The 23,335-nt window shown below is 28.5% G+C and overlaps 2 protein-coding genes across 4 annotated transcripts in view; one reads left to right on the top strand and one right to left on the bottom strand.

The window, feature by feature from the left end:
• The window catches only part of LOC113376608, a 417,742-nt gene that overhangs the window by 114,621 nt on the left and 279,786 nt on the right, over positions 1–23,335 (top strand). The window lies entirely within an intron of this gene.
• Positions 1,089–22,383, bottom strand: LOC113375057 (intraflagellar transport protein 140 homolog). The gene is given in 18 exon segments (XM_026615009.1): positions 1,089–1,121; positions 2,878–3,065; positions 4,535–4,712; positions 4,911–5,083; positions 5,086–5,128; positions 5,510–5,704; positions 8,749–8,927; positions 10,895–11,072; positions 11,171–11,302; positions 11,574–11,696; positions 11,794–12,051; positions 12,379–12,610; positions 14,484–14,712; positions 14,956–16,173; positions 16,506–16,772; positions 20,190–20,463; positions 20,861–21,094; positions 22,237–22,383. Coding segments are annotated over 18 exon segments (4,281 nt in total).

The following is a 23,335-nucleotide window of genomic DNA, read 5'->3' as shown; positions in this document are numbered from 1 at the left end:
TATAATCAAAAAGCGTTTGCTCGTGTTTTAATTATAATATAATTTAATAAAAATTGCAAGTGTTGAAAGATCAATATAATTTTTTTTTGACATGATCGGAGACCATTCTATCATTTATTATCGGCACTGAGTATCAGCTAATTAAAATTTTTTTCTAAGCGTATTTTATATAATTTCTGGTTCGAGAAAAGGTTCTTGTTCTCGGATTAACATCTTCCCGTCAAAATTCTATTATCCGAATGCGTTAGATAAAATTGTCATCTCCGGACAGCGTGTGCGATTCAATTAGATATTTGTTTTTATTGTGACACTTCTGTGCAGTGTTAGTCGTACGATTGACAAAAGAACTAGGTGGATCGTGATGAACAGAAACAGTTATACTCTGCTTACACTATGTTTTGATTATTTCTCGTTGTAGAACTTAAAAATTAATAAAGTTTATTCCACGACCTCCTGCTTATGGTAATTGCTGTAAATGTGTGTGAATTAAAATTTGATACAGTTCGTGAGTGATAGTTATAAAAAATAGTTTAGGTTACATGAAAATGACAATTTGTAGGTCGAAATTATAATCGATTCTGAGAATGGAACTTTTGCGTAATAAGCATGGAAAATAATAATATCGACGTAACGGTTGATATACACGTTATTTGATTAATTAATAATAGCAATGCTTGTAAAAAAATTTGAATGCCTAAATCAAATTAAGTAAAATTTATAGATACTGGAGAAAAGTTGATAACGTTCAGCAAATAAATAATTAAATGTTTTATTTTACATAAATTTGTGAAAATTGTTGAAATCAGTGCAATATACTCAACAAGTTAAAAAACGTGTTTTAATTTGATGTTATCTTATTTAACATTTATTATTCAGTGATGACCGAATTATAATCTGTTCATCATGATGGTAAAAAACAATGCAAATTTTTGTCTCCTTGTTTTTACTGATGATATGTAAGATTACTACAAATGCTCAAATCATATATCGTAAATATAATTACGAAACCGAGTTCATTCATAAAAGCTTTGTTTTTACGCATGTGATGTCAATTCCCCTCTCAAAATACTAGTATCACGCATTGCGTATTAGGAACCAAATGCTAAATTACTACCAAATATCTTACAAAAAATTTAATTATTGTAATTTTGAAATAATTAAAACCAGTTTGGGGTTTGTTTTACACTAACGTTTATTAACTGAAATCAAATTTAGATATGTTTTAATAGAACTTGTAAAATTAGTGAAGTGATGTGCGTATAATAAATGTTTAATATAATATTTGTAGTTTTATTATATACATAAAATGTTACATAAAATAAAAATATGAGTAAATATTATAATTTAAATATAAAAGTATCACGACTTAGTGGATTTTATCTCAAAAGTCATACATATTATTTTTATAACCTATTCCTCGTTTTACACAGTATTAGTTTTACACGTTTTCGATTTTACATGGTTTTTGAAAATAAAAATTTCCTTCAACGAAGTTTAATTAACTTTGCATTTACACGAAATTATATACAATAAACGTTAATTTACTTATATCTATAATAACATTTTATTGTTTTATTGTCAGAATACAACACTACAAAATGTATATTACAGTTACGAATTCTTAGTACGTAGTCTATGTGTATGATGGAAATATGTAGATAAGATGGGAACTTCACGTTTTATGATCAAAACTAAATTTTATGTGTGTATAAGCTAGTTTGTTTGAAATACGAAAACAAAGAGCATTATTGTTTTTAAAATTCTTTTTAATTAGTGTTTATACATAATTGATAGCGTAAATTTATTCAAGGCAAGCAAATAATAGATTTATTATCCACAAAATCTATGATTTATAAAAAAATAATAGATTTATTACCCACAAAATCTATGATTTATAAAAAAATGTTCGACAATGATTAAACAAAAAAATATAAAACGAGAGAGAGTAAACAAATGTTATATTTTTACCGTTCATCATATTAAAAACTGACAAGAAGGGCTTTTTTATAGTGATTTTTGTTTAACACGGTTTTTCTATATAAAAGTGAATGTTACAAATTACACGATTTCTTGTGGAACCTCCTATTTTCCGTGTAGTCCATAATAATAGATATATGCAAAATATCAATTAAATTTCTTGGTAATATTGACACATGTATATATTAAGGTTTTTCATAAATGCTGCGTACTTTGAAGAAGATCTTTAAAAAAATGATGTTTTACTTTGACATTAGTTGCAAATATTTTGTATGGTAATCAAAATATGATTAAAATAATAATTAAACTTTGAAATTGTATTACATTTTGATGCTTGGTTCAGAAATCGTTAATTTAGAAAAATTTATTCAAAGAGATACGTAGAAAAAGACTACAAATACTAGATAGTAAAAAAAACTACAAAGACAATATTTTTTCAACACAATTTATTAAAAAAAATATAAGTTAACATGATATGTGATTATAAGTTAATTTATACAGATTAAAATTAAAAACACGCGACATTACAATAATATATAATATTTACATTATTTAGAAGATTTACATATTTTCAAACTTCTTTTTATATTTTTTATTTTTAAAAACTTAATTAAACTCAAATTACATTCTTTTTTGGAAATGCGTTGAACTAATGGTTTTCTTATTGATTACTTTTTTATTGCTTCTTCAGCATAATTTGAATATTTTCGATATCCTTCTGTAACCTACTTATTTGGTTCGTGCTAAATATATTTCGGGATTGTCATATTTTTCCAGCAATTTTTGCTCACAATCTTATAAATATATTTAAATAACTTCTTGAATTTCTTCTTCTTCTTCATAATTTTCATCATCTTGATCTTGTTTAAATATGTCTTCGACGCCCAATTTTTCAAGAACTTCGCGCGGTATGCGCCTCGTAACGCTGCCTCCTTGTATACGCTGGATCTCTCGCAGCGCCTCGATGGCGATTTCTCGGTCGCCTCCTGGTTTCGCCCCTTGCTCGATTAGTAATGACAAAATATCGAATTTTCTCACAGGATTTTCTGATTCGTCCACTCGTAGTAATTGTCTACATTGAATTATTCCTACATAAGAAATTATTATTTTTATTTAATTCATTAAGATGGTTCTTTGACTTATTATATATTACATACAAGGTATTATAAATATTTGAATATGGATGTTCTTCAAACTAATATAAGGGATTGCAACTATATATGCGATATTCATAAATAAACTACTGAACCAATCTTACTGATGTGGGCATATATTGTGTAACATATACACAGTATAAGGAAGAAGTCTGATATTGATCGATACTTAAAATGCAAATATATTGATTGATTGATTGATACTTATAAAATGCAGTTAATTGTATGAATTATATGAATATATTGAGTTGGTATTCTGGTTTGGTATTTTTGAAAAATTGTTATTGTTTTTCTTGCATATTTTCAGGGTTTAACTTTACAAGAATATGTGTACAAGTTTTTTTTTCAGATTTAAATCATTTTTGGAAATATAGCTGTTCGACTACGGTAATCATCTTCTGTTTTATAATACCACGATTTCTCAAATATACTACTTTGAAAAAAAAATCTATATTATTATATGTTGTAAATCTTTTTCAGGCAGTTGCTGTTTTATGAATAATTTTTTTTGACTTGTGCGCATTATAGATTTCTAATAATTATATTATTTAATCATGGGTATGGTTAGGTCAAATATGGTAAAAACACGCCAGTTTTTTTGAGACCGCACACTTCATCTCTCTCTATATTTTTTTATATTCTCAAATTTTTTTTTATATTCTCAAAATAATATTTAATAACTTACAGAAAAAAATTAGTACTAATATTGTTTGTCATAAATATTATGCGATTTTTAAAGATTACTGTCTTTGATGGCTTTAGACCAGAATACCCCCTCAATGAAATTAAGTTTTCAAATATTTCAAGTTTTCGATATATTTCAAAATTCGTATAAATTAAATAAATTGTATTTTATTTACGTTAGATTTTTAGATTTTTCAAAGATTTACTGTCTTTGATGGCTTTAGACTAGAATACCCCCTCAATGAAATTAAGTTTTCAAATATTTCATGTTTTCGGCATATTTGAAATTCGTATAATTAATTAAATTGTATTTTATTTACGTTAGATTTTTAGAGTTTTCAAAGATTACTGTCTTTGATGGCTTTAGACCAGAATACCCACTCAATGAAATTATGTTTTCAAATATTTCAAGTTTCCGACATATTTGAAATTCGTATAAATTAAATAAATTGTTTTCTCTTAACGTTAGATTTTAGTTGAAAGCTTATTTTTATGTTAAAAATTTAAAATTTAAACATTTTTTCAAATGCAACACATTTACATGCTAAATGTTTAATCATATTATTTCCATATAATTACAATATGCCTAGTGGTAATTTATTTAGTAATTTGGTGACAAATGTGTAGATATAAATGCTACCCAGTGGTAGTGATTTTAGGTTTGAAAAGTATTCAACAATATTTTGAGATATTTTATAAACAAAAGGATATAAAAATACCTGTATTTATGTCTCTATCCATCGTTCTTTGGCATTCCAAGAATCTTTTTACAAGTGTTTGCCTATATGTTAAAATTTCCATGGACCGTGGATCATGATCAACTTTCGATAAGCAGCGCGCTGCTTCACCCAATGCGCTAAGAGCTTTCTCATAGTTCTTAAAATCATCGATTTCAACCTGGGTGGAACGGTCATTATACATAATATATAACTGAAAGTCTAAATAATTTCCAGAAATACATATCATTGAAATTAAATCATTATGAAAGATCATACAATTGATCATTTTGTAACATGAGATATTATTATTCAGATAAGCATGTTTTCCTGGTTAGAAGTAAATAATCAGCAAATAATGCCTGAGAAACTGTTTTACCTGAGCACATGCCACATAGAAATTTGCTAACAAGTCATGAGCTTTTCCTTTTGCATAAAATGACACAATGTTGCGTAGAATATCTGGATTGCTTTGCCAATCCAATGCCTGTAGATAATTCGCAGCCATCACATATACTTCTTTTTGTCGTGATACACCAGCGAAGAAAATTATTTCTCAGTATCTCCCGACTTCAATAATGATTTCATTGCTCTAATCTAAAAGGTAAAAAAAAATTTTTGCTTATTAAATTGCTGCCTGAAGGCAAGTTTAAAATTTATTAACCATTCATTATAGCTGGTATTTTCTAAATAAAATCGAATTTTGAGACCAGTCTTTTAACAAAGTCATTTAATTACAGAACAATAATTTGAAAGACACTACTCTCAATAAAATGTAGAGTTTTCAAAGGGAAAGAACAACATGAATAAAAAAAATGTATGACGAGGTAAAATTTTATCAAATTCAGCTAATTTTAATTTTGTAATGATAAATTATAGAAATATGTAAATTATAACCGACTAAAATAATTCCAATTTGTCTTTTATTTCAATTGCAAAACTTGCTAAATGTTACTGAGGACTTTTATTGCAGTTTACCTTATCTCCCGCTTGTGTGAATTTTTTAGTAGCTAAATGGTAATTTCTTTGAGCATGTAGAATCTCAGCTAGTTTGTATAATATTGATAACCGCTCTCTTTCGTCTATACTGTTTTTTGCAGGACTCAGATGTTCGGCTAGTTCTTCTGATATGTTTACTGTATGTTCTGCGCATATATCCAGAGCCTCAGTATACTAGAATTAATTTTTTTTAAAAATACATATCATTACTAAATAAGTCTAAATTTTATTTAGACTTATAAGTCTAAATAAAAAATATAAAAAATAAATAAAATAACACTCATGCTAGTAAAACTTAAAATCTACTGAGTAGTGCAGTAAACGGAGCGTTTTAGGTCTGAATTTTTTTACTGTGCTCCGAATTGAATGAAATTTTGGAAGTAGGTTCATCTTACCCTCAAGTTCAAAAGTGAAAACAATTCGGGTTGCGCCATCACCCCCCGGGGGGGTGACACCCCCTCTCAATTGTATAATTACATTTTTTCAAAATAACGTCGGAAAGCGATAGAAGAACTAATTATAAGAAAAAAATGTCTTCTATAGTTTTTCAAAAAAACTAATAATTTTCAAGTTACTGGCCACTAAAGATTCATATATTTTTGGCGTTTTTCTTCGTTTTTTTGCAAATATCACCTAAAATATACATTTTAACGAAAATCATGTAATGAATAAAATAATGTCAATGAAAATCTTAATAAATCGGTATTACATAAAGTGTTCTAGGAAAAATATTAAGGAAGATTTGAAAGAGCAAAGTTGTTTTTTATTTCGTTCAAGATATAATTGTTGTATTTAAAGCCATCTAGTGTCGAGGTTTTGCATTTTATCCATTTCGGTGAAATTGGGTTTTATAGTGCTCAACATAAGCTTTAAAATGAGTGCTATTACAAGTTTTTTGCGTGTAAAATGAATGAGCTATCATGCAAATAAGAAGCATATACGATGTTTTTTTCTTTTAAATTTTTTGGTTTAATGAGCGCCATTTCCACCAGAATTAAAGTAATTCACATTCCATCTAGAATTCACTTCATTATAGACATCTTGATCGATTCTAACAGATTCACTACTTTAGTCCAAACTATTTTCAGAAAACTCACGATTTTATAAAAACTATTTTTTCTAATTTGCGCGGCCGCGCAGTCTTTAAACATTCATAACCCTGTCAATTTTTGTGTGAGAGAAAAATAATAAGAAACAATAATAAGCCAGAAAGATCCCATTGATTTTTATCTATACGCTTTTATTCGTATCTTTTATTCTTTTTGAGATATAATGAAAATAATTTCGATTTAAAAAAAAATGGAAAAAAAAGTTTTTGTAAAATCGTGATTTTTCTGAAAATAAATTGCACTAAAGTAGTGACTCTACTAGAATCCATCAAGATGTCTATAATGAAGTGAATTCTAGATGGAATGTGAATTACTTTAATTCTGGTGGAAATGGCGCTCATTAAACCAAAAAATTTAAAAGAAAAAAACATCGTATATGCTTCTTATTTGCATGATAGCTCATTCATTTTACACGCAAAAAACTTGTAATAGCACTCATTTTAAAGCTTATGTTGAGCACTATAAAACCCAATTTCACCGAAATGGATAAAATGCAAAACCTCGACACTAGATGGCTTTAAATACAACAATTATATCTTGAACGAAATAAAAAACAACTTTGCTCTTTCAAATCTTCCTTAATATTTTTCCTAGAACACTTTATGTAATACCGATTTATTAAGATTTTCATTGACATTATTTTATTCATTACATGATTTTCGTTAAAATGTATATTTTAGGTGATATTTGCAAAAAAACGAAGAAAAACGCCAAAAATATATGAATCTTTAGTGGCCAGTAACTTGAAAACTATTAGTTTTTTTGAAAAACTATAGAAGACATTTTTTTCTTATAATTAGTTCTTCTATCGCTTTCCGACGTTATTTTTAAAAAATGTAATTACACAATTGAGAGGGGGTGTCACCCCCCCGGGGGGTGATGGCGCAACCCGAATTGTTTTCACTTTTGAACTTGAGGGTAAGATGAACCTAATTCCAAAATTTCATTCAATTCAGACCACAGTAAAAAAATTCAGAGGTTATACCCTTTTTTCCTCTCCGTTTACTGCACTAGAGGTACCAATTATCGAAGAAGCAGACACAGTTATAATATGGACATAGATTTTTTTAAGCCATTATTATATTTCATTTTATTGATAATTAGTTTTTTTGAGCTACTATTCACTAAAATAATAATAATGGTGCATTTGATGCAAACATTTTACAGTGATGTAGATAAGTGTGCATAAATTGTTATAAAAGTTATAAAGTTGTAATATAAATAGAACAGAATGTCGTCTTTGCAAAAATTGTCTTTAAAAAAGCTTTAGTATCTTCTAGTGCTTTAATATCATATTCATAGCATATTCATACATTTTTTGTGAGTGTAACATTTTTCTAGCTGACTTATATTTATATTTCTAATCATTTTTGTGTTCATAATCATATTTCTAAAAAAAAAAAAAAAATTTTTTTATTCATATTTAAATTACAATCTTCCTTATAATTAAGACATTCAGTAATTATTCTGAAACTTTACAAAGCTATAATGTTTTTAGAGAACTACATATTGGTGAGTTTTCTAATTTATAAGTACTAAGTACTAAGTACTAAGTTTGATGTAAATTATAATAATTGATTTATTTATATTGAATAGAATTCATAACTTTAATACACAGTATGAAGTTGACTCTCAGGCGTATAGACCAGATAAATCGAAAGGTATGAAATACGGTTATTAAAATGAGTACAGGATGTTAGTATTTAGACCTTTATCTAAAAATTTGCTTGTGACTCGCTAAAGCAAAATTTATAACTTTTGAAATAGAAAGGTGTAAATGTACAGGATTTTATTAATAGTGAATTTGGTTTATCATAAATATTTTATCAAAGATGATTTCTCGCTTGAATCAATATTGAACTTCCTCGTGAATTGAATTTCAATTAAACTAATTGATCTGTTTTATGGCAACTTTCATAATTTTTTCTTGCTATAATAAAACTATCGAAATGTTCAACTTAAATTTCTTTTTGTTAGATTATTTTGCGTTTGTATAATACCATGTTTGTACATATTGTACCGAAAGTTTTTATACGCTTTATTAAAGAATTTGCCTTTTTCGCGTATATGAAGACAATATAGACTCAAAATTGATATAATGCGACTGACCTTATTAGCAATCGCTAGCAAATCTACGGCTTTCTCATATTGTTCGTTGTTAACAAAGTATTCTGCGCATTCTTTGACCAGTTCTGGATCACTCGATTTGTTCAAATCGGCCGCGATGTCTTGCAAAGTATCGAACTGCTGCGAATTGAAAGATAATTCCAGAGCCTTACGAAGCAAACCTACAAAAAAATTAGGTATACTTAATGTGTATTTTATCAATTCGTTTCAAATATATTATAGATTAATATTATTATTGACCATAATAGAACTACATTAGGATCTAATCGTGAAACTTGTACTATGGTAATACTAAAGCAATATTAGTAAAAAAAATTACATTTCAAGTGCACGTTGTAAAAAATGTGTGGTTACACGAACTAATTATTGTATGCATAATCACTTAACAAAATGCAAATTAAACTAGTCATGCATCGTGCTTTGAGGCAAATTGCTGGATCTTCTCCTACCATTATTTAAAATTTTTAAAACCTCAGAAATGAAAAATTTAAACAATTCGATTTTTTTTGCATACTTTTGAAAATGTTGAAAGCATTCGAAACATTCGAATATTGAAAAAAACTGTCTTAAATAATTATATTTTTTGAAAAATACTTTTTTAAAAGAAAATGCTATTTTTGGACTTTTTTCTCTGCATCTTCGAAACGGCTGGACCAATTTTTTAAATTAGTACGTGGTTTAGGATTAAGTATATTCTTAAGTAAACTATTCAATTTAGCATTCAATTGATCATTTTATTACTTTTTGAATACATACGATTATACAATGTATGTTTGAGAATTTTGTTTTACTGAAGACAAAGAATTATTGTCTAAGATCATTATTTTTTGAATCTTCTGTTCCTGCTTAGTTAGTTAGATCAAGTTAAAATCTTTCGATATAGGTTTTCATTAAATATTTTCATGGTTTACCACAACAAATTCAATTTGATAATTACAAATTAAAATAATATAAGTAAATATGATGATTAAGTCATTCGTTAAAAAATTAAAATAAAATTGATTGTACCCATAAAAATCGGAGTTTTTTCGTATAATTTACAATCTGTTTTACCCGTTTAGAAACGGTATTTGCAAACGAATGATTCGGCTCTTCATCGGCAAATACAATTACCATCAAAGCCATGTCACGTGTTGAAAATTAAATAATACGTCACTTAAATGTGTTATACTAATTCACTCTTGTAGTCTATATTTGACTTTCAGAATAGTTCATACTCGTGCTTGAAGTAGCACAGTAAATTACTCAAAATTTTGCCAATCATCTAGATATTTTGCCAACGTTTTCTGTTATAGATACTTTTTTGAAATTTAATACAGTGTATGTGCTTTTAGAACTTGAAAATGTATAATTAAAAGTGGCAATTTATTTAATATAGATATAAAATGCGTTTTTTATTTTTTAATAATAATATATCTGAAATTGGTCTCTCATTTGGGATATACACATAATGCAAATTAACAAATTATATCAATTTTATTAAAACTGAATTCTTTTTCATATTACTCTTGATTATTTTATTATTTGAAGTATCTTAATCTTTTATAGAATTATTGAATTTTTCATCAAATTCCAATGGGTTATTCCAATAACCTATATTTGGTTGTACATTTTATTGTTTTATGTGATTTTTATGAGAATCCAATTATGTCCAAAAAATGAGAATATGATTACTATGACGCACGGTGTAAGTCATTATAATTTTTTTTTAATAGAACCAAATATGACTTGATCCAGTATTCTTTATCGTTAAAACTTTTAATTAAACCATCAAATAGTGTTGAATTTCTAATATCAATTTACTGCATTTTTTTTTTTGAGAATAATCATTAGAAAATTTTATATTGATCAACTCAAACTTTTGAAATAGAGTATTTTAAAAAAACTTGCAATCGTCTACATTTAAATTTAAAAAAGAGTACGCACAAAATTTCAAAATAAATTTTAGTATTTCTGTTTAAGATGCATAGTCAATGATAAGGTATATTTATACCATTTTTCTGACTACTCGAGGAAACAAAAGGAATTCAATGTTATGCGAAAAACCTAGCTGCGTTTTAGTTTCTGCACATTTATATAAATTACCAGAATATTTATTTATGACTTCAATAACAGTTTTATAGTATACCTGCTCTATGATACAAAGAAATCGCTTTTTGCATATCGCCAGCTGTTTCGAAGTATTCGGCAGCCTCTATTTTGTGTGCTGGTGTCGCAGACAATGCGAGTCCCCAAAGTATTTCGTCCATGTTCTGCTCGCGACAAAGTCTCATAGCCATGCCGAAAGCTTGGGCACGTCTGAAAAACTAAAATTAGTTTCAATCATTACTTTTCTTAAGTCAGTCGACGAAATTATTGACCTGGACAGAATATTTGTACTACATACTTGTAAAAATTTTCATACCTGTATCGCTTCCTCCACGTTTTCAGTTGCTTCATAATGTCTTGCCAATTCATAGCATGCTGCTTTACTATTTGATGACATTGCAAGTTCTGCGGCACTATTTTCCAAGCGCATGAAACATAAGATTCTTACCTGAAAATTTTAGAATTAATATTTGAAGTGATCGAACTTTTGCAGTACAATAGCTATGATGTGAGTATAATATAAAACGTTTGGCTAAGTATGTAAAACTGTTCAAATCCAAAACAAATCTTTACCATTTAAAAATTTCAAAAATTAAGTTACCAAAGTGTTTTGTACAGTAAACTACTACATATTTAGGAACTTCTGGATGTTAGTTCATTCATTTTAAACAGGATTAATTAATGGCTAAATTATTTAAAAAGTATATTTAAATAAATACTTGAGAAACGCAATCGTTAGCCTTTCCATAAAGTTTTAGTGCCCTGTCAATATCTCCTCTACTCTCAACATATTGCGCCCACCATTTCAACATATCCTGATCGGTTGTCTGCTCCATATAATCCTTAAATATAATACACATGATTTATGAGCGAATCATTGCAAATTTGATACAAATTATTGTTTACAAGAATTTACATGTATAGAATTGGTTTCTTTACCTGTAGAGCCAAAGGATGCTGCAATAAAAGTCTTGGTATTTCACTTTTACAATTTGCTTTATAATAGAGATCTATAGCTTTGTTTAAATCTCCAGATTTCTCTTGGTGTTTTCCGAAATGATAATATGTATTTTTCAAGTGGATTCTATCTTCTTCTTTTGCTATTCTAATGGCGTCATCAAATCTTCCTTGAGCTTGATAGAGCTTATTTAATAGATCCCAACGATTACACTTCTCATATAATAGTTTTGCTTCATTCTGTTATTTATTTAATATTATAATATTAGTCATAATTTGGAACCAATATATTGTACAAAAATGCAATACGTATAGATTTAAGTGAAAATTGTGGCACCAATGCTGCGCTCATATCCTTCGATAAGATTTTATTAAATTTGACTTGCTGTTGATAAGTAATAAAAATTTTACAAATTAATTATATATATATATATATATATATATATATATATATCTAAAATTTTTTAGCAAGAATAGACTAGTCAACCCTCCTACAATGCATTACTATACGTTCTAGAAGGATTGATTGTGTATAATAGAACAAATAAAATGAAATGATGTACTTACATGCATTCCAAGTTGTACAGCTAACATAGCGGTCTTAGCTTCTTGCTCCAGATCGCGATCGTTCATGGCCTCACGTACTGCTTTGGCAGCTCTTGCATTTTTCATGTGACCCAGGCAAACTAATGCGACATCTAAACGCTGGGTCTTGACGCACATGCGGGCTAAATTTTCCCAAATAGCATTGCTTTGTACTAAATGTATTGCCTTAAATGCCTGGTCCATGTTACCTAAACTAATATCAATATATGTTCGCATTGGAGAAAACATCATGAACAACTAATTCAGTTGAATGCAGTATTATGTTGTATAAACTTTTATTTGTTGAATTGCCATGGAAATAATTCTTCACTTGTTTCAAACCTTACAATATATCAAGCATTGTTGTTTTAATTGGACGTGAACTATCGATAATATAATAATAATATTAAATATCGATATGATTAAAAAAAAAAATATTATCTACTATCGATTTATATTTACGTTTGAATAAAAAAATCTAATATTCGATAAATGACCAAAAACTTAATATTACACGAAATTATTATTATTATTTCAAATATCAATATGTCCTCTAATTAATAATAATCGAATTGACTATAATTAACGTAATTATCAATACGGTGGAGAGATCGCGTACTTACGTAACAATTGTCTCGTATGAACAGATAATTACTTATTGTTAGATTTGGATCTCTGCTTTTATTCGTTTCGGCATAATGTATAATTAGTCATACACTTGCAAAAATGCATGAAGGTCTATAAAATTAGTGCAAAATTTAAATGCAATCTACATTATTTTATTTTATAGGCTTGTTATTTGAAAGAGAAACATTTATTCATGGCTTAGTTGATCTGCATATATGTTTTTTTTTTAAGATTAAAAGAGATTGCTTTAGTTATAACTTCTAATACTTCGAAGGTTCATATAAAATATTTTACTTGAAATTGTATGCAACGTCATTTTTAAGAAGAAATTATTTTTTTAGGTTAGAAGTAAATTTGGATAACAGTTTTATCAAGATTTTCAAAATGCAATATTTTATTTGACATCGTATCAATTAAATATGATATTTATACCAATGAAGGTGACTCAATTTCACTATATAAGATATTAAATGAGTTTTTGCTCATAGGTTTGACTTAAACTTTATTAACTTCCCATAGGGTAAGTTATAGTAATCGTCAAAAAATCAAAATTGGATTTTTTTGCATATCTTTCAAATGTTTCTGAGCATTTTAGCATACCTTAGCAAAATTAGATCTGTGTATATGTATATATGTGTATGCGTGGATACAATTTTTCGTCGACGTTTTCGGGAGCACCGCTCAACAGATTTTAATTATTCAAAAAGCATTTGATTTCTATTTATAGTAAGACGTGCTGATTAGTTTTTGGGAAAGATCGGTCCAGCCGTTTCTGCGATGCTAAAAACGGAAATTAAGTTTTTAAGAGAACAGAGTATCGGATTTGAATGATTCAAAAAGCATTCAATTCGTAATGACAAGAAAATGTGGTGATTAGTTTCTACAAAAGACGGGCCTTTCAAAGATAAGAAGCTATAATTGTAAAAAAAGTTTGAGAGAACAACGAATCCGATTCGAATGATTCAAAAAACGTTTTGTTTGTGAAGAAATGTATTTTAATTGTTTTTATATATATCAAGCATGATTCGGATTTTATTTTTAGTTCCAGCTAAAATTTTACTTTGCAATTCAGTTTATATAATTCTTAGAAATATGAGAGTTTCTTCAATCTAACTCTGCTTGTTTATTCACTTTTTATGTTAACATATATAAGCATCATCGTCCAATTTCTAAGCCTCTTATATTTTGTCTATAAAATACGAATGATGAAATTTACAGTATTTATAATAATATATTTGAAATTCCGCGAATATCTCATTGCCATGCATCACTAGTTATATTTGGATTGGCTTGAATAGCGTAATAGTAATGTTGCAAAAAGTAATTTCATATTTTATAATACACTATTGCCACAAATCCAATATACTTCGATTAAATTACGTTAGTTAGTAAATTAGTGGTTATTTCAAACACAAATTAATTTTCAATCAATTTTAATTTGATTCAAGGATTGTACAAACCATAAATAATAAGCAAAATCCAAAACAGCTGTTCTTATTTCTTCGTCGCATTCTTCAAGACCTTCAAAATGTTTTACTAGAACTTTGGTCACTGTTCTCAATCCGTGCATTATCAAATTTGGAGCCGTCAGTCCCATTAGATACCCCGAAGAATAGTGACATCTGTACATAACATTAAATCCAAATTCTGTCACGAATAGGCATGTTATATACACTCCTGGCGATTTATCTATTAAAATGAAAATTTAAAAATTTTAAAGTTATGGTTAATGAGTTGATTTAAAGAAAAGTTTATGCTCGAATAGTCCTACTTTCTGAACAGTTTCGATAAATGCGTTACAAATATATCTCATAATGATGTTAGGAGACGCAAATATTGCTTAATTCTTGTTCATACAAAAAATTTCTTTATTTCTCATATGTAGCTCATACTATCTATTAATTAATTTGTTCATTATTTGATATTATTTACCCTTATTTTTGTCGGATTTGTTTGTAGCACCATTCGCGCTGTAACCATTTTGTTTACCAGGTTCCCGCGTAGAATCACTAATCAGCGTTTTGCTTTCTACTGCCAATAAACGATAGTCATTTGAATCCCAAAAAAATTTGACGGGTATAGTCCTGCTCAGAACTGCTTCACATTTTGTCTGCGCACTATCAGTTAAGTTTATAACATTGTTAGCATTCGATTCATTTAGAAAATCATACACACTTAAGATGTCGGTTTCCAGATCCCACGAGTATAGTTTACCATCCGGTATTAATTGCGAATTTGCAACTAATATAGCCACAGCTGTCCCACTACAATTTGATTTTGCTGAAATAATTTCACCGAAATCATTCAAATCATCTCCCAGATACTTAGAATTGGTCAATAATTTTGGTTCATGGGGCGATATATCATATAGTTTAAGATAACCGTTCATGGTAAACACACAAAGAAATTTGTTGGTCAATTCGATACCTATAGGTTCACCTTCAATATCACTGGTTTTAATAGTATTTAATAGAACGCCATTTAAGGAACGTGTTTGAACAGAATTTGACATCAAAGCTATAATAATATGTTCGTAAATCAACAGTCTTTCCGATTCACACGTAAAGTTTCCCAAAACTTTAAATTCTATACTACCAGTAATACTTTTATTGGAGCTTACAACTTGAAATACTAAAACTATTCTTCCATTAGACACCACGATGTGATTACTACTTAAGCATAAAACTTGTACTTGAATTTCGTAATTTTGAACAACTTTATTTGTTTTGTTTTGTATCAAAAGTTGAGTGGAACTTAATTGGATTGCCCACAAATTTTCACAATAATAGCTACATAATGACTGTTTCTTCAAAATGAACACATTGGTCACGCAATTTACACATAAGTATGGATTTCTATAACTCACGTTGCCCCATACAATTTCTTTCACAGTGCCTTTTATGCTGCTAATATTTTCTAAGGTCCAGTTTGATTCAGGAAATTCGGAATAAGATAGAATATTTCTGCAAGACCAAATGTGTAATTGGCCAAGGTTTGTTCCTGCGCAAAGAGTTCGATTGAATTTGCAGAATGCTATGCTGGTGAAAAGTTCGGTGTTCGTGTGAAGATTTGATGCAGGTGAATTTTGTTCAGTGGGTAACAAATAGTTATCTCCGGTTTCTAAATCTAAAACACGTACTGTCATATCACCTGCAAAACATACAGTTAAAATTAGAAATCTCACATGCATAAGAAGGTGTAGAACATAGTCAAGAACAGCAGACAATTTAGAAAAATATATGGTATTATAAAAATTATGTAGACAAACCCGCAGAAAAGAAATTCGAGTCCGGCCATATAAAGTCTCTCATATGGAATAAAGTTTATATTCAACAAAGAAAAAAACTTTTAAATAAGTTTTAAATTGGTCCGTGAGATAATAAAGTTGCTCGCTTGCTTTACACTACGTAAGCAATTGATAATTTAGATAATTTGTATAGAGTGAGTTGTATTTTGTAAACATACGTATATTTTTTTATCACCTGTTAATACAGCAAAAGAAGTTCCGCCAACCCAGACTAATCCTTGACTAGAAGTGCCCCTCAATGCTTGTGTCCGACCGCTTAATTTGATTTTGGCCAACTCGCTCAATCTTCCCTGTGAATCGACTGTGTAGTGTTCTAACGTTAAACCTTCATTCATAATTATCAATTCGTCTTTATTCGGGTGATATAACATATAATTCAAAGGCGATTCCATTTGCATTATTTCTGTGCACGTTCCTGATTGATTGACATAATATAAAAGACCTGAAAATAAAATATCTCAACTTTATCCGAATATCTACGTTAAAAAAATACTAATATTTATCATGATTTATCGATAATGCCGTTACTAAATTTATTTATATTTACAAATTATGGTAGAGCTATTTCTAACATTTATAAAATAGTTACACGATAGAATCAATGTATTACTTTCATATTTAACAAATTTCGATGTTTTAAGAAATGTGTTTCCAAAAATACAGTTTGTTCAGTTTTTGTTGAGTTCATTTTTTTGATCGAGGTATTATAGGAATATTCAACTAAGCACCAAGCCGAAATCTTGCTCACTTTTATGAAAAGAGAAGATTACACTTTTAGCGTCTGTAATATGTAGTACGTAATAAGCAGTATTTCGATTGAATTAAAATGTTAGTTCATTTTGTTAATATACTTCCGAAATTATTAAACTAATCTACTTGTCCAATTGCTATTTGTATAGAGGGAAGTTCCGTAACGCCGGACGGCACCTAGTGCCGGACAATCTATTTAATACGTATTATTTAAGCAATTATAAATCTTTTCATTTAAAAATACAAGTGAAAGGGGCACGGGGGGCACACAGGTACAGGATCACGCGCCAATCCTCGCCTGTGACGTACACGGCCACGGCGGAAGCAACCCATTAGGCGCAAAATCACGGCGTCACCTAAATATCAATGGAAGTAATTCTAGTGCATTAACATTTGAGTGGTATGCAAAGATAAATGTAATACTTGATTATTATTCGTAAAATGATAGATTATAATTAGATATTTTAAACAATTTTAGTAGGTGCCACCAAATGAACAAAAATGTCTGTCGTCCCTTAGTGCCGGACAGTAAACATATTGATATTTCTTGTGAGAATTGACGTAATTTATTCCAATTATTTAATTTTGTTCTGTTGAGTGCTAACGACCATCTTTCGTATTTCCTAGTCAAAGAATGAAAATCTTATGATGAATGCTCCAGCTGAAAGCATCTGTGTGGCCTAGCCAAAAGGGTGAATGAATAGTGATTTTTTTGCAATATCTAAGAATATTCGTCGAACACACATGTGTAGACGTTCCAGAGTGTGGAGATGGCTACATTATGAACAAGTTTCGCTGTCAGCAATGTTGTTTAGTTCAATCTTTCTAATAAAAATTATTATTCAATTAAGTTAATTGTTATTAAAACTTAATGAACGATAGTTAATAAATACATTTATTATTTACTTTCCGCAAGTTATAGTAATTTTCCTAAAATTGAAAATGAAACTTTTTGCATATTTAACGTTTCAGAGGTTTCTGAATAACTTGACATACCTTAAAAAAATGTATGTGTTTGTGTGCGTGTGTGTGTGGATACAATTTTCTGTCCACGTTTTCGGGAGCACGGATCAACCGATTTGAAACATTCAAAAAGCAATCGTTTCCTATTGAGAAAACAGAGTATCCGATTTGAATTATTTAAAAACATTCAATTTGTATTGATGACGTTGATTAGTTTCTGGAAGACAGGCCCAGTCGTTTCAAAGCTTCCGATTCGAATGATTCAATTAAAATTTTGCAGTATAAAGAATCGATTAGTTTAGGAAAGCAGAGTTTTTTTGTCCATTTTTTTTAATTTACAATTATTTCTTTGAAATAATCAATCAATTTCTTCTTTGTTTAAATATGAAAAATGATTCGGATTTTAATTTTAATGCTAGCTAAAATTCTAAAACTCTCTTATATACTTCAAATAAATAAATTTAAATTTGCAAATTAGTTTAGAGATATGTTTTTTTTTTACTTTTATTTACTTTTTATGTAAACATATATAAACGTCGTTGTCCAGTTTATTCTTATATTTTGTCATTCAAATACGAATAACGAAAGTTACAGTATTTACAATAATCTATTTGTAATCATTTATTATTCCTCGATTCTATTTAATTACGGAACGGTAAGTTCCACCAATTTGCTTAAAGGCACGATGCCATGCACCACTAGTTATATTTTTATTATGTTGAGAACAAATATCACAGTAAGCTACAAAAATTAAACAATTATCAATTCTTACTGACAATAAATGAAATTAAATTTTGTATTTTTTAGAGTTAGATAATGTGTCATCCGCAGATAAAAAATCATTAAATAAAGAAATAATAACAAAAAAGAATAAAAGTAACAATAAAAATTATAATCACAAAGTAGTAAATTATAAATCCATGAAAGAGCTAAATATCCTAGATATTGAAATATCTAAACTATGGCCAGATACTATATTGTCGTAATTATAAACTAACATATAACGCAAGTTTAATATTGTTTGTTTTTTTATTAAGAATTATTTAAAAAGTTAATCGATTTTTAAAAATAAAACAATTGAAAAAAGTTATTCATGTACTCTTATTTGAAAACAGCATGACGCAACCACGTATGTTACATTTTTTTCCGTGCGACAAACACGTATCTCAAAGAATTGAAAAAAAAATAATACTTAATTGTTTGTAATATCATACTTGTCTCAAATAATTGTTCACAAGATTGAATATTTTTAAAATTTATAAAAAAAATTGTTAACAGCAGTTCAAAAATTCGTTATAAAACGTTTTTTGTCTCTCCTGAAAAGTAGTAGTTTCTGAGATACGAGGTTGCGTCAGAAAAGCATCGATATGTGTTCAATGCTGATTATTTTGAAATGTTCGGTACTAGGTGCCACATTTTAAAATCCTATTTTTGTTACCAAAGTTTGATTGATAGTAGATAGTATTAATTATTTTTAAGCAAAGGTTGCGTTTTTGTTAATTTAGTTTGATTTATAACTTTGTTATCTAACATAAGTCATAATTTAATATACATTTCGTAATATATTTTTTGATTTATTTATAAATAACCTTAGGTGTCCGGCACTCGGGGACATTCCCCTACGTGAAGTCTCATACTATATGAAAAGTATTGACAAAACGTAACTTTTGGTATCTTGGAAATTACGTAGAAACACTCCTATAAAAATATAACTAAAGATAAATGAACATATCATTGAATTATAATTTTATATTAGTCATGAAAAAGAACTGTAACTTGGATTGAAATAAATTCTAGATATTGATAAAAATTAATATTTTGAAAATCTTAAAATTTTTGCTACTCTATAAACCTTACAAATTATAAGTAATTCTAGAGAAAATATAATTTTCTTAAAATCATAACTTTTTGTGAAAATGTGCATTTTATTTGGAAATTTTAAATTTTGAAATTATTTTAATTTTTGAATTAGAATATTTATTGCAATTTTTATGTTAAGTAGTAAAAAGTTGAAATAAAAATTGTTGTTAAAATTGTAAATGATGAAATGTAACATAAGTCTGTGCTATGCATCTTCGAAAGCGCGGAGATCAAAAAAAGATTAAACTTTGATATCAATATCATAATATTTTATTATCATTCTCACCTGATTGTGTGGAAACGAAAAAGCACGTATTGTCCTTAGTCCTTGGAGCAACCTGTGTTCTGGCGTTGGTTCGGGGTCGCCAGGAGCTCAGCGCATCCAGAGCATTTTCATCGCCGTTTACGGCCGCACGTGCTAAATGTTGTAATTCCGAAGACGATTTTGATAAAACACTCAATCGAAAAGTTATGTGAGTTAGTGGATCCTTCAAATCATGATGAAATGCAGTCAGATAGAAAGATGTTGCATCGTATTTCCATCCTACCAATATACCAGTCTAAAAGACAGAAAAGAAGTCATTTATATTATGAAAATCCATGCAACATCAAGTTTTGTTATAATAAAGAAAATTAATTAATAAAAATTATTGATCTTGCTGAATTTTATAAGTCATATGTATGAATCGCATGTAACAATATTTTCTTTATATTAGCTTATTTTCCAAATTAATGTAAATATTTTTATAGTTAATCGGTGTCGCCACTTTCTTTCGATTATTCAACAAACAGTTGTTATTTTACAACTATTTAAGGGTAATGGTCAAGGCTCAAGGGTAAAATCGAGATTTCATTTGCGTTAGTTTAAAATCATTGTTTTTTATGAAATAATTTTATGGATTATGAATGCTGTTTTTGTCATCAGTATAATAAATATAAAAAATATGTATTACAAACCGAGTCGCCAGACACCAATCTTCCTCCGACTTCGCTGAAAAGCAGTAAAGTCACAGGTGATGTATGGGGTCCATTTACGTTTATGAAGTTTCTCGCTGCACTTGATCCATGCCAAATGCTAATTTCTCCATTTTCCCAGCCGGTCACAAGAATTTTCTTTTCTGGGTGCCAAACTAACGACGTTATTTGAGATACAGGATGCACTGGATAAGTAATATCTGGTAGCGGTTCGCCCTAAAAAGTGAAGTAAAATCATTAATATAGAAAAAATATAAATTAAAATAAAAAAATAAGCATTCATTACTTCTTAAAATAATAATTATTTTGAGAATTATTTCGTCTGCAGATAATAAAAAATATTGTAGCTAGTAAAAAAAAAACAATTCGACCTAAATGTGATGTTTATTAGCATTTTCTTACAAGTATTAAATTAAAATTTTATTGAATGAATTATAATTTTCAATATTTTTAAATATTATGCACGTAACTATTTTTCAAAAATATTCTTTGTCGGAATAAGTACTCTTGTGAATATATTCATCCATTATTGGAGTGGAAAATGTTAAATCTTAAGTAACAAAATTGTTGGTCGTTCAAATTCTTGTTTTATAATGGTATAATTTTTGCTAATTTAAAACTACGTGTGACAGTTGAAAGTTAACACCAATCAATAAAAAAATACTTTTCATAAACTGTTACTAGTGAATATTTAAGAACAATCATATTAAGGTTGATAAATCTAATAAACATATCTCGATCATTTTAAGAGAATTTATGTATTTGACAGAAACATTTCCTGATTAAAAATTAATATTTATTAGAATTAGAAACGCTTGTAATTTATTTGTTTATTGAAATATTCAATTTTAAATTATTACTGGGTTCGCCCGTAGGTATGCGGTTAAGAGTTATTGATTGATGAGGTCCCGGGTTCGATTCCCACTTCGAGCAGCCTGTTGTCAGGCAGCAGTGACAACAATTTTCACTTGGAAATATAGATAGCAATATGTTTCCAAGTAAAAATAGCCCTTGCCCGGCATTGCTGCATCAATAAAAATACTAGCCCTATTACAAAAATTGTAATAATAATATAATCATACAGAGACGTGACAACTGATTGGGTTGCCATCTGTCAAACAAACTAGTATTAAGTCAAAATCAGCACAACAGCTTATAGGACTGATTAGGTTCTGATTGCTGCTCAAAAGTAATAAAAATTGATTTTCAAATTCAAAATATTGGTTCATTTGTGGGTAGATGTAATATGTTGCTTTTATGTTGCATTTGAAAGATTAAGGAAGAGCGCAAATAATACCAATATGTATAAGTATATTTATTCATATTTTATATAAATTTATATTTTATAATCAACTTACTGTTTCATCAAATATCGTGACAAATCCACCTTTCTCTTGATTATAGGATCCTACAGCAAGTAGTGGCACCATTTCGTGCCACGTACATATCGTTGTAATTGTGCCAGACTCATTGAAATGTACTTTAGTTTCAAAATATAATGACATTTTACTAACTTTTAACAACTAAATACGATAACTAAATGTCCTATTTCTTTTTCTCCTCTGACAGCTCGTGCTTTGTTATGGCAACACTTTGTTTACATAGCAACCGCTCAGGCCTGCGCATATTGAAAAAAGAGAACAGAACAGCAACAAAAAGCTTATTGTTAAAGATTTCGAGTTGAAGTTTGAATATATGCTTTGAAAATGAATATTCCTAGAATTGTATGTCTGGATTTAATTCATGCCAACCAACAATGATGACGACTCATAAGTTTGATGGGACGGTATTAAAGTTTGACTCTTTCGTCTGTGTTAACCTTTATTGGATTAAACCAAAGGAAACATTTACCAAACGGCTTGAGACAATATTATTTATTTAAATAAATTTTTAGCTTTCATCAGTTTCATTTTCCATGACAACTTTCAGGGGGTCCATGTCGGCAAAAAAAAATGGGGTGCACGAAATGAAAATGGGAGCTCACGGTAATGGATCACAATAACCACGTAAAATCTATTTACCGTATCTATAATAAAAAACCATATACAATATTTATAAATAGAACTACAAACTACACAAAAATATTATTTTTTTATAAAAATGTGTCAGTTGTAGCATAAGTAGACATTCGATTTGTGGTCGCAATATTTATTATTGAGCTTGTAAAGACCCTATTTGCTGACTATTTTTGGGTTGGCAATTTTTTCCGCTTTTTTGCGGTTATAGTCTGGAAACTAAAGATAAAAGTCGAATCAATAGTTGTAAAATAAACAGTAGAAACGAGGTTTGCGTTATTACTGCTTTCATAACAAAGAAAAGATTTAAACTGGACATCATTATCCCGGGAGTGGTAAATTTAAACCTTATAAAATTTTTGCCAAATGTTGATAATTAAATATTTATTTTTCGCTTACTTTATTTTTTATTTCCTTTTTCTTCTTAGTATTTCTCATTATT

Source organism: Ctenocephalides felis, unplaced genomic scaffold, assembly GCF_003426905.1.
Source record: "Ctenocephalides felis isolate EL2017-DRISC unplaced genomic scaffold, ASM342690v1 CF-g0.4_SCAFFOLD_01886, whole genome shotgun sequence".
Lineage (NCBI taxonomy): Eukaryota > Metazoa > Arthropoda > Insecta > Siphonaptera > Pulicidae > Ctenocephalides > Ctenocephalides felis.
This window is presented reverse-complemented; position numbering and strand designations above follow the sequence as displayed.